General features: G+C 39.5%; 1 protein-coding gene across 1 annotated transcript in view; it reads left to right on the top strand.

Moving 5' to 3' along the window:
* The window catches only part of LOC118977274 (uncharacterized), a 106095-nt gene that overhangs the window by 39948 nt on the left and 52866 nt on the right, over positions 1–13281 (top strand). The window contains exons 7-8 of the mRNA XM_037032167.1: positions 4125–4235; positions 13097–13275. Coding sequence (XP_036888062.1) covers positions 4125–4235; positions 13097–13275 — 290 coding nt within the window. The remainder of the gene's footprint in view (positions 1–4124; positions 4236–13096; positions 13276–13281) is intronic.

Raw genomic sequence — 13281 nt, 5'->3', positions numbered from 1 at the left:
TTAGAAAATAGAACACAATTAGTACCCTCTATAATTAAAGCTAAAAACAATAAAATAGCTACAAAAAAGAGTTGCACTTCAGAGATAATGACTTTAAAACAGGACTGGTTTTCATGCTCATAAATACTGTGACCCAGTTTTTAAATGAGTAAAAGATTTGAGTAGACATTCCTCCAAAGAAAATACACTCATAGCCCATACATGCATTAAACATTTTCAGTACTCAACAGGGAAGTGCAAATAAAAACCACAGTGAAATACCACTGCACTCACACGCACGAGGGTGGCTATGATCAAAAAATCAAAAATGACAAATATTAGAAGGAATGCGGAGAAATCCAGAACATTTAGACAATGCTGTTGGAACACAGTCGGACTGCTTCTCAAAAAGTTAAACTCAGAATTACCACTGGAGTCACAATTCCACTGCTAGGCACACCCCTAAGACCAAGGAAACAATGTCCACAAGAAAACTTGCACGCAAATTTTTATAGCAGCATTATTTATTTAAAAAGAGAAAACAATGCAAATTTTCATTCACCGATGATCCATCAACAAAATAGTTTATATCCTTACAATCAAATATCAATTCAACGTGTAAAAGGAATATAATATATGCTGCCACATGGGCGAATCTTTAAAATATCTTGCCGAATAAGTTAAGCCAAACATAAAAAGACTACATATTGTATGATTTCACTTATAGGAAATGGCCACAATAGGCAAGCCCACAGAGGGGAAAAAATAGATTAGTGGTGAGCCAAAAGGTCAGAGGAAATAGAGGACAGCTACTGGCCAGAGGTTTCTGTCTGGGAAACAAGGGTGTTCTAAAGTAAGATTGCAGTGGTGATCACAGACTCCAGAAATATACTTGAAGGGGTGAATTACACAGCCTGTGGGTTAAATCTCAGAGGTGTTGAAAATGAATTATTGCTCTATTGGAGTTTTTACATCACAAATTATTGGTTAAAGACAAAGTTGACTTGGGAGAGAAGGCCTGTGACGGGGCACGTAGGCCACTAACTTTAGGATGTTATCGGGTCAGTTAGTTAGCATGTGCTGACCAGCATAAGTAGGTCAAACATTTGTCTTCCACTTAAAGTTCTTTAATTATCACTTACTTTCCCATCTCCAGATTTAATTGCTTTTCCTCAATTCTTGTTCTTGCCTTCTTGTATAGATTAGGATTTAAAATGTTATTTTGGAAATTTCTGTGGTGTCATTGTAGAAATTTTCTTCCTTCCTTGATCTTATACTCTTGCTTCTCTGCTCTCTGGGATCCATCTGCTTCTTCATTATTTTCCCCTTTGGTTCCTCTTTTCCTCCCCTTCCCACAGGGAATTGTTAAGGTTTTATCTTCACTGCTCCACATTTTTCTCCATACACTTGCCCTTTTCTTTATAAATTCTGCATCCATTTTTTCAGGCCCATCACATAGCCTAGGTTTCAATGATATTTTTCTATAAACCTAATGGGCATTTTTAATTTTCTCATCCATGGTTATTTCAGTATTATGAAAAAAGCTAATACATATATTTAGCCAACTTTTTAAAAGATTCTACTATATGCCAGAGATTATGCTAGGCATGAAAAAGAAATAAGTAAATAAGAAATTTTACTCACCCATGAGGTGTTATTAGTCCATTGGGGGTACAAAGGCAGATATGCAAATAAGTGCAGTGAAGTATTTTAGGTCCTATGACAGTATTTTACACCTTCCATTCATTTCAAGAGCCATATTACAGGACTGTATCCTGACAATAATATCCTTGCCGATCTGCTTATCTTAATCTCACCCTATTCTAAATTAATCTTCAAAAACCACTGCAAACCTATTTTCTGTTCACAAACTTTTAATGGCTCTCTATTGTTGAAGGATCAGGGCCAAATTTCATTTTCACATGGAAGACCCTTTACACACTGGCTGACTCTTCAGTTCTCTCCTCCACACTCACCCTTCCCACCTACAACCTCTGCTGCATTTTATCCAAGCCACTGACTTTTTGGCATGTCTTAAATTATTATGCTTGTGCACCTTTGCTCAGAAAATTTTTCTTTCTTGACATGATGATTGAGGCTATATCAGCTTTGGTAACACAAATATGTGAATGGCTTAAGACAACAAAAGCTCATCAGTCACTCATGTTAATAGTCCAGCACAGATCTTTGGATGCTGGCTTTGACCCACATAATATTTCAATATCCAAGTTTTTTAGTTTTGTTTTGGTTTTTGCTTTTTGTTTTATTTTTGTTTGTTTGTTTCTTTAGTGTATTGTCCCCTAGGACCCTGAAGGTATCTGGATCCAGCAAGTCAATGGGAAAAGAATATGAAGGGTGGTCCATGGGATGTTTTTATGGGCCCAGACTAGAAGAGGCATACATCACTTTTATCCACATTCTAATGGCTAGAACTCAATCACATTGCCTATCCAATTGCAAGAGAGTCTGAGAAAAGCTGTCCAACTGTGAGCTCAGATGGAAGAGGAATTAATTTTGCAAACACCCAGCAGTCTTTGCCACCGTACCCTCTTCATTACCCGCACTGTGGAGAATCTATTTATTCACCAAGGTCTGAGCAAGTTCCTCTTCCTTTGGAAAGCATTTCTTAACCACTTCAAATTGGAGTGAGAATTCCCTTTACTGAAGTTTTACAATACTTATTGTTTACTTAAAATTCACCACTCACTGTGTATTGCATGTTAATTTTCTTCTTGATTGTGCACACCATTTCATCCCCAGTGGAATCTTAAACCTGTGGATGGTATAATTTGGGGGTCAGTTATTTATTTAGTCATCCATTCAATATGGATTTAATGAAAGACTGCTTATTATATATAAGAAAGTATTTAGTACAAGAGGAAACACAAAAATTTATAAAAACTCACCTCTGGACCTATATTGTCATTTTAGAACTTTATTCAGAAGGCATTGATGTAAGCCAGTCCTCTGAGTCCTTTAAAACTATGAAAAAAATCATTTAAATGATCAACCATACTGAGACTTTAATTCATGGCAAGGCTGACATCATATAAATGAATAGAAACACCAAATATTATTCTTCACTTACCTTTGTACATTGATCAGCCATTGCTTACCCAAGCGGAGAAGACCCTCCCTACTAATATAAGCAGACTTAGACAAATTGTGGTCATGACTAAAAATATTCAAAGTCATGCTACCTCACCAGTTGAGTCACACTTTAGGATTGAACATCTCTGAGAAGGCTTCTGACATTCTAATAATGACCGCTTGATATTTCTGCACAACACTTTGCACATCCATGAACAATACACATGCATCCAGCACCGAGATCTGAGAAAAAAGAAATGGCTTCCAACTGAAGTGGAAAAGAAAAAAGAGACTTAAACTTCTGCAGAAAGAATCTTGGTTAAATGCATGGGAGACCTTATTAAAATGAATTAACCGTAACATGGCTTATTACATCCTTTTTTTTTTACCCACAGAAAATATTAGGTATGTTACAGTAAGCGCGGATACGAGAAAACCAGGGGTTAAAATAAATAGCCGCGGGAAAGGTCCTCCCCACCTTCCAAAGCCCAAATCCAAGGCTTAGGCTATTTTTGGTTTTCTTTCTCAGAAAGGAGCCTATACAATGAAAGTAAAAGCAGCTCTTTATTTCTTTTTTTCTTTTTTCTCTGACTACTCTGGGATCTGTTTTTGCCACAACTTCATAAGTATTTCAATTACTCGTTCCCTCAACAATCCTACAGAGAAGCTCTGCCCCCACCCCCCCTTTTCCTAGATGAAGATATTGGGGTTAAGTGATTTTCTCAGGGTTACAAAGAGACCTAGCAGCAATGAAGGAATGAGAACTAGCAGTTCAACCTTCTGGTGGATGAATAGATTGAGTTTCTGAGCAGCTGCTATTATATTGCAAAGAGGCCACGTAGCTGCCTGGCTGAATGTGCAAAGAAACCGGGTCCTGGAAATGAAAGGGAGGCTGCGAGGACAGCATTTTCCTTCTTATTAATGACATAGTCAATTGTTTAAAGCTGGAAAGAAAGGCCCTTTAGAGAAAGCGCCTGTTACAAAGAGGACAAACAGCGGGGAACTCAATTTGGGACCCTGCCTCAATGAGACCCTTGTTGTCTATCTACTTGCAGACAGCGCCGCGGAGGAAGCTGGGCTCCAGATTGGAGATGTGGTGCTGGCTATCAATGGTACTGAGGTCACCGGTGCGGAGCATGCAGAAGCTGTGCACCTTGCAAGGAAAGGTAGGTGGGCTAGCTCCAGAGCCTGCAGCTAGTCTAAAGAAGCAGAAAGCTGCAATTCACCAGGGAGTTTGAACAGGTGGAAGGGGGGACTGCACAATGGGTGTAACTGCTTCTCTTTCCTGAATCTCCCTTTAATACCTTGACATCAACATGATTTGTTGTAGGAATTAAATCACATTTCTACCCCATGTTCCTTCTGTATCGATGGCCAGCCACAAAGTGAAACCAAAAAATGGTAATAAGCAAAATGGGCTTTATTTAATACCAAAATATTTCCTTAAAGGCCTTGTCATGAAAAGTAGCATTGTAATGATATTTTCTTTACAAGAATTCTCTTTCTTCTTTTCTGTTTTCTTGACCTCCCTCTGTTGCCTCTTTTTCCCTTTCTCTCTATCTTTCTTCCTTTTTTTTCTCTCTTTCCGTCCATTGTTAAAGATAAGAGACTTGGGGGTTTAATGTTTAAAAAAGAAACGAAAAAATTACAAGTTAAAACTTCTACAGATTCTCCTGGGGCCACAGGAAGCCTGCCCTTAAAGCAATTCTGACAGGGATAGAACCACCATGAGAACAATAATACATGCTCCGTACCCTTGTGTCCATTCCCATTAAACTTTCTGGAAAAGCTAATCCCATCTTCCTCTCTGCAGAACAAGTTACTTCTACAATGTCATGTTACAAATACTTATCTTCCACAGACCTAAAAATATACACCATGGTGTTACTTGGTGAGGTGTCCTATTCAGTGCTTCCCAAAAGCTGTATGCATACCTCCCTGTCTCTGAAGCATATCATCGGGCGGTGGGACATTAAAATGTGTGCATCTGCGATAGGACACAGGTGCTACTTGCTGAGCAAAGGCATCACTTGCCATTTCTCATGATTTCATTAGGCTTGGGGGGTTAACAACAGTAATAAACTTCTCTAGGACAGACTAGGACAAGAAAGTCACCAACAAATGTTGTGTGCTGATAAGCTATTCTGGGCTTTTTTAAGGAAAGAATTTAGCTTAGTGTTTGGCTGCTCTGTAGGATTTATCATGTACTAGGTGCACCAGGAATCCAAGGATGCTATCAGTTAGCACCTGCACAACCATTTATAAGTCCTAAGTGAATATTTACCTCGTGTGCAGCACAGATGAGAAATCAAGATAATATGGCAATGATTCTACTGATGAATTGGAAGTATCTCATATAATATGGGAATTCCATCCCCTTTGGAATTTACCTGTTCTTAGGTTCTTTAGGGAAATAATTATTTTCCCAATTTTTTTGAGTTAAGTAAAGCCTGATTTTAGTAATATTTGCACTCTTAAGACTTCTTTTATTTTCCCCTAAGAAGCTGAATATTCTTTATAATACTGAACCATTCAGCCTCTCTATATTAGTTCATAGAAAGTAGAAAACATCTCTAAAACTTGAATGGAAGGCTTTCAGATTTCCAAAAGATGATGAACTAACATTGATACTGAGAGACGAGCCAAACTTAACACCCTCTCTCGTGCTGCTCCTGGAAGCGATACACGGGATGGATTTCTCTGCTGCTATAATCTGGCTTCTGCCGCACCTTGACCTCCTTTCCCCAAGAAAGGACACTGACTCTCAGGAAAGCTCCTTGTGTCTTTGCCAATCCTTCTCAAACCCAACAGTGGTGATGCCCTAGAAGCAGAAAAGCACATTATAAATCTGAGGCTCTAAAGTGAGGGCAATAAGAGACGTCTGAGCGAACAATGTCATTGTAGAAGTCAGGCAGGGTGGCCTCTGCAGCCAGCAGCAGAAGACGGATAAGCATTTCATATAGGGCGCAGATGAGACACCACTTTTTAGGGTTTTCCTCCCCCATCAAGGGCCAATTTCCCCCCTCTGGAAGCCAGATAAACAGCAGCCCCTGTCATGGACAGTCAGTGGGCAACATCAGTGCAGCCCTTCAGCACAGCTGGACTAGGAAAATGATTATTTCTCTCTCAGGTTTAATCTGTTCATCCCTAAGACTAAGAAATAATAAAAAGAAAAAGTTGCAAGTAAACAAAATAAAGAATAAGCAAGGAAATAATAAATATTAAAGTGATTTTTTAAAAAATTAAATAATACTTTGAACAACTATATTAAAAACAAGTGGGAAAACTAGACAAATAAAACCATCTTCCAAAAGCATTTATGGTGCCAAAGTAAGTGCTGATATAAATAGAAAATCTGTACAGACCATAAAAAATGTATTTATAAACAAAAGACCACCTCACCTCTCCCTCATTTCCATCCTACTTTAATTACCATTCAAAAGCTCAGGATACCAGTCACTCTATAGATGGAGTTTATCTTATGCTGTAGAGTTTTTTCAGAAAATAGGAAAGAGTGAATGCTTCTCAACTCATTTTATGAAACTACTATAACTTTGATTCTAGAACCAGATAAGTATAGGCTATGTCCATACATAATAATGTCCATATGTAATAATATGTCCATTTTACTTAAGAAGTGTATAGATACACAAATTCTAAGAACAAATAGCAGACACCTGAATCAAACTGTCTATTCAAATTATACATAATGCATTATAATCAAGTGGTGTTTAATCCCTAAATAAAGATGGCTTATCATAAGAAAATATTTTAACATAATTCATCATATTTAATAGATTAAGGAGAAAAGTCACATGACTTTCATCATAGGACAAAAAACATGTAATAAATTTCATCAAATATACATGTGTGTATGTACATATTTAAAGTTCTCTAAATAGTGGGACTAGAAGGTTCTTTCCACAATTGGATAAAGCCCACCTACCAAAAATCTAACCATGAAGAGAAAAGGTATATAAAAAAATACAACAACAACAACAAAACATTTAGTAGGGATGCTTCAGGCATATTTCTTTTGAGATTGAGAAGAATAATGTCAGTTTTAGCAACCTGTTTAACATAATATCAAAGGTCCTGACATCCAATAACACAAGAAAGAGAAATAAATGTATATGATTCAGAAGGAAAAAACAAAACCATTATTATTTGCAGATTATATAATCACAAAAACTCGTAGACTGATGTTTAGAACCAATTAGAGAAATATTGACCAAGCCAAGTCCTCCTTATAAAACCAAAGGAGAGTACCATGTGAATAACAATAGCAAAAAAACTACAAGGTAGAAAAGAATTAATTTAACAAGGAATGCCTAAGAACTTTATGAAAAAATATGTACAACTCAACCAAAATGCATAAAAGAAGTTATGAGTAACTATAGATGTATAGTATCTTCATAGGTGAAACAATATTGTAAAGATCTTAATTCTCCCAAAATTAATAATAAAATCATATTAAAATAATTGAGTGGCTTGTCCAACTTATCCTCAATTAAGTGTGGAAGAGAAAATGGCTACAAATGGCTGCAGTGTTTATGAATAGGGCAAGCAGTGGCAAAGGAACTTTTCATACCGGATCTTTAGGTAGATGACCAAACCACGATAATAATAAATAAAAAGCGGTATTGTCACAGAAATACACCAGTGGGATGGAACAAGTTAGAAAGCTTAGGAAGGCACTAGGTATTTATTAAAGCTTGACCTATGATAAATGTACCACCACGAAACAGTGGGGAAAGGACAAATATTTTAGTACATTATTTCTATACTGAACTGTAAATTGGGTGGATTTGTACCTTCATACATGATGCCTTATACTTTATACCATACACACGTGGACTTCAGATGTATTAAATACCACAATTTTAAGTTACAAATATATTATCAGAAAAAGAAATTGTAGGAGAATAACTTTGTTAGTGACCACAGAAATGCCAATTAACAACAAGATGACATCTTACATCCACCAGATTAGAAAGAAAAGTTGTATATCAGGTGATAGCCGACTTTGGTGAGGGTATGAAGAAATAAGAATCCTCGTGTACTCTTCTTGGGCTATAAATATCTCAGAGAGCAATCTTCAACACCTAGAAAATCCTCTGTCCTAGCAAATTGCACTTCTGGGCCTATTCACCCAAAGAAGCTGCTGAGAGGACAAACACAGTGGTATTCAATGCAACGTTCTGTGTGGCAGAGAATATTTAGAGGGACTGTGGGTGACCAGTAATGAACTTGGACCTTTCTTTTCTTTTTCTTTAATAACTTTTTTATTTTTATTTATTTTTTTAAGATTTGTATTTATTTATCTTTAGAGGGGAAGGGAAGGAGAGAGGAAGAGAAACATCAATGCATGGTTGCCTCTCATGCGCCCACTGCCAGGAACCGGGAACCAGGAACTGGCCTGCAACCCAGGCATGTGCCCTGACTGGGAATCGAACCACAATCGTGTGGTTCGCAGGCCCGCGCTCAATCCACTGAGCTACACCAGCCAGAGCTACTTGGACCTTTCTTTATGCCATATTTTGGAACAATAAAGGAGGTGTGCATTTAGCCAGCACCATGGATAGATCCTTTAAAAATGGTTTTGCATTTAAAAAAAAGACAAAAATAGATTGAAATATTAGCATATTATCATGTATGTAAAGTAAAAAAAATTACATGCATGAAAGAGTGCCAACAGTCCTGTATCAAACATCTTCTATGAGTGCCTGTTGTGAGAAGTAAAATGTGTGAGGAAAATCAGGAATAGAGGGAGAAAATTAAGTGAAACAAAACAAAACAAAAGGAAGCTGCATTCCAAAGACAATTTGTGTGCCACGTACTGAGTGTTATGATGGGCTGGGCAGTCAGCACCTGAGTTCAAGAGCAACGGATGAATAATACCTCCTGAACGGGGACCCACCCCCACACAATTTTCGCTCCATCTACATTCTGAAATGTTTTGGTCAATAATTGCGAAGGACAGCAAAAACAGAAAACAAAACAGGGTAACATCTGAGATACAGTGGGTCTTCGAGAAGAAGCTAAAAGAGAGAAAGGGGGAAATTAACAAGATTAAGTTAGTTTAATGTAGTGCTTTACACATTCAATTTTGTTAGTAAGCCCATTAATGGGCCAGGGTGTTTCTGGAATGCACAGAATTTGAAACAAGCTCTGAGTGTCCTTTTTGGGAAAGAAAGTCACCAACTTATATGAAGAAGGCAATAATCATGAAATGACTGAGAGAGCCTTTTGTTAACTCATCGGATGTATACAGCTCTTGAAATACATATTGATGGAGTCTCTAATAACAACTTGTTTAAAAATCGAAATGTGTCCACTTGTCTTTTGCATCTGTTGGCCTAAACTTCTTAAAAGTCTAGCTGATACCAGTTTGACTGCTGGATATTTCTGTGCAGTTTCATCCCCTTGTATTTTAAGCTTTGGTAAAATTCTATTATACTACTGGTTGCTACTTGCCTGATTTAGATTTATAAACATTACATCACTTTTCTCAAAACATTTCATCTTAAATCTAACAGTATGTCAGCCTCACCAGAGACACTCTTTTAAACACAGAATTCCTGGTGAGGACCTGCACAGCTGTAATTTTAATCAGTCCTCCCCAGGGATTCTTTCACAGCCAGCTCAGTGTCCGTGCACAGCCCAGCAGCTTGGAGGCAGGGCCAAAAGGTTAGAGCCACAGGATTAGGAGTCTGTTTTGTTAGCTTCAGTGCAGGTGTTATCGTATCTCCCTGGATTCGCGTTAGGAAAAGGATCCACCCTATGTTACAAGGTCAAGTTTTCAACAAACCTATTGAAATAGTAATTCTACTCAATAATAATAATAGACTAATATAGTAATATAGTATATATTATAGAACATTGTTATATAACATAAAGATAATTGAACAATAATTCTATTAAAAATACTACTAGTCACACCCATCTATACACATTACCTTAATTTTGCTGATGGGAAACCCAAAAGAAATCTAAGAAAGTATTCACGCTGGGAATGACAATAGTTCCAAGTGAGTCTTTATTTAACTAAGTCCCTCACATGTTCTATTTTGGGTTTTTATTGAGCTAGTTCCTTGTAGACTCAAATAGAAGATTTAATCATCAAGGGAAAATGCTAAAAAGAAGAAAAGGAAAGGAAACGGATAAAACTTAATCAACCTGGAAGTCCTCTGAGTCTGCGAGGGCCCCTTTGCTTCACTCAGAGCAGGCTTGACTAAAAACCAGACAGCAGGGCCAGTGGGGTCTCCGCAGCTGAACCCAGTGCGGGTCCACCAAATAGCCCCGAGGTACAGCGCGCGTCTGGCACATTTCCCTCCCACGCCTGTGAGGGCGGTGGAGTTTGTCTCACAGCAGAGGTGCAACCCTGACACCGTTTAGGATTGGTGGCATAATGAGAAGACAGTGATCCGAGGAGAAAGTGTGAATTTGAAAAAGAAATCATTTTTCTCTCTCCTGTAGCTGTAAATAACTTCACCCCAAACTCCTGACTTCCAGAATTCTACGCCAAAGTGAGAGGGAATAAGAGTCTGCTAGAGCTTCTCCTTTTAAGGATGTCGTCACCAAAGAACGAGGTTTGTTAAAGACATAATTTTCAGATCCTCATCTGATGAAGTGAATAGTTCTCTTGGCTCTTTCACCTCAAGCCATTCGCCTTCCCACATCCTTCCACCCACCCACCCGCTGGAAGCGAGCAAGATTTCTGCGATGGCCAACAGAGGAAGGCAGGGGTTGTGTGTGTGATTTTTCTCCAGGGTGAAGAGAGACTTAGAGAAAGAAGGAAAGGACGGAAAAACTAATAACTTTGTGGTTGCAAAATACTGGGGCTGGAAATGAAAGCATACAGGGAAAATTAAATTATAATCAAAGAAAGAACAGAGCATGGTGGTTGGTAATAAAATTATGTTTATGAGCAGAGCATCTCAGCAACTGAGAGATGCCTGGGGACTTGCCGCTCAAACTGCAGCCTGACATCACTTAAGAGCTTGTACAGATAGATACAGAGTCTCAGGCCTCACCCCAGACTTGCTGAATGAGAATATGCATTGGGTGATGTGCAACTACGTTTAGTGTGAAAAGCAGTGAACTAGGCCACTTTGATATTTGTAGGATCCCGGTAAATTAATAGATAAATAATAACAAAACCAGGGGGGTTTTCATTGTTTGTCCATTGAGTTATTTTCATACACGAACACACACACAGAACAATGACTATGTAAATAATCTAATTTGAAGATAATGTCTAAAGCCTACAGTCTCCGTGAACGCCCGGGTGCTCCTGGCCCCCGACGGAACCAGCACAGGGGGTAACACCACCATCCCCCAACAGCTGCTGGGAACTCAGCAACTCCCCTTGCATCAGCATCATGTCCTGACTCTGAATGTGAAAACCTTTCCTTTAGTGCGATGACACCATGTGGCAGTAGGGTCACCTTGCACCTTGTCCCAGAGAGAGTTCTCTGGTGCACCAAGCCGTGCTTATGACCAGCTGAAACTCCAGCTTAGCCTGATCTGTATCAGAGAAACCCACATGCAGTGTGTGTAAGCAAGAGGGAAATGACCTCAAGGGACTGCCCTCTTCAGCGGTACATAAATACATCGGCAGATGTGTCAACTGCGGGAGCACGGTTCTTTGCAGACTCAAGTCCAAAGACAAAGATGTTTGTGGTCGCCGGTCAATCTGGAGCACCGCTTCTCATTTTTCCTGGGATGCGTTTTTGACAGGAGCTTAAGGGCAGTTCAATAAATTAAAATGTATTTACATGGCAATGAAGAATTATCTTGACATACAGAGTTATTTAATTACCAAGGTGCTTTGTGTGCTGCTGAAGTTAAGACTGTGTCAGCCTTTCTGGGGCAAATCTTTATTTTCAAGGCCATGTGGCTCAGCCAGGAATGATCCCTTGGGTTGGAGCTTGTCATTCATATAAGAGGAGTCTCCTCACTGACCCCCATTTCCATAGACAGCTCTAAACAGATTGGTAATCTCAATGTCAGACATTATGATGAAGTCAGCGCAGCCAAGGCCAAATGTCCCCCCTTCAGGGAGGTGGCCTGCCTCTCAGAGGAATTGTAAATGAAGCCATACCCCATTTTCAGTCTTCAAAGCATGTCAGGGTTGCTGTCTGTCTCAATGACATGCAGAGAATTTTCTTGAGGCATCAAGGACTAGGCTTATGATGCACGTCTGTGCCCACACCATCAAGTCTGTGCATCAAAGCACAGTTGGTAAACAGAGACCTCATATTATCAGGAACAGGGACAATCTCGCCCGAGCTATGCACCATACTGATCCTGTAGGGAAGGAGGTCCAGGCTCCAGGGAAGGCTCTCTGAGAAGCAGAAGACGAGCACCTGGAAATTCAGGGCCCAAACCTCAGCACTGATTTGGGTAGCAAGAAAAAAGGATAAAAAAAATGTACCTCAGCTGTCCTAGAATTCCTAGCTACTCCCAAGGTCAAAGGTTTGTAGTTGATTTTGATCAGAGATAATATTGGTGACACAACATACTATTAGCTTTGGTATAGATCCTCCCTCTGACCCAGGTGAAGGAGGCTCATTGAATAAAATTGAGATAAGAAGGCCAAAGGTCACTGATCTTCCCTCCTAGGATGTAAATCGAATTGTGTTAAAGATTTCCCTGGCATTATTACAGACAGAAAGAAAGAACAGACTTGAGTCGTTCACAGTCAGACCCAACAAGGCCAGGTGGCAGAATGGAGAGGATTCTGCGCCAGACGTGGGGAAGCCTGGCTCCGTCCGATGCAAACCCTTATGAGCTGTGGGGCCCCCAAAGAGCTGCTTTACATCCCCAGCTTTCATTTTCCTCGTCAACAGGAGGGGTCAAAGTACTGCAGAACCCTGATTCATCCCAATGGTGGGATTCTATTTCATGTTTTCCATTTACGAAAACTCTAACCTTTTTTTCATCCACTTGGTCTTTAAAAGCAACAACCCTTCGGTCGATTAAAAGAGTCAGCCCCTGAATGATCCCCAATTCATCCCTCTAGGCCCGGACATCTTGACTCTGGTGGTGGGATCTGACATCAGCCGCTGCCCCAACACGCCGTGGCCGGCCTGCCGCGGCTACCTGCACAAGAGAACGCACTCGGGGTTCGTGAAGGGCTGGAGGAAGAGGTGGTTTGTGCTGAAGCATGATGGCTGCCTCCGCTACTACAGACATAAGAAGGTAAGT

The sequence above is a fragment of the Sturnira hondurensis genome, unplaced genomic scaffold (assembly GCF_014824575.4).
Source record: "Sturnira hondurensis isolate 20B ecotype Veracruz unplaced genomic scaffold, ASM1482457v3 Scaffold0021354, whole genome shotgun sequence".
Lineage (NCBI taxonomy): Eukaryota > Metazoa > Chordata > Mammalia > Chiroptera > Phyllostomidae > Sturnira > Sturnira hondurensis.
This window is presented reverse-complemented; position numbering and strand designations above follow the sequence as displayed.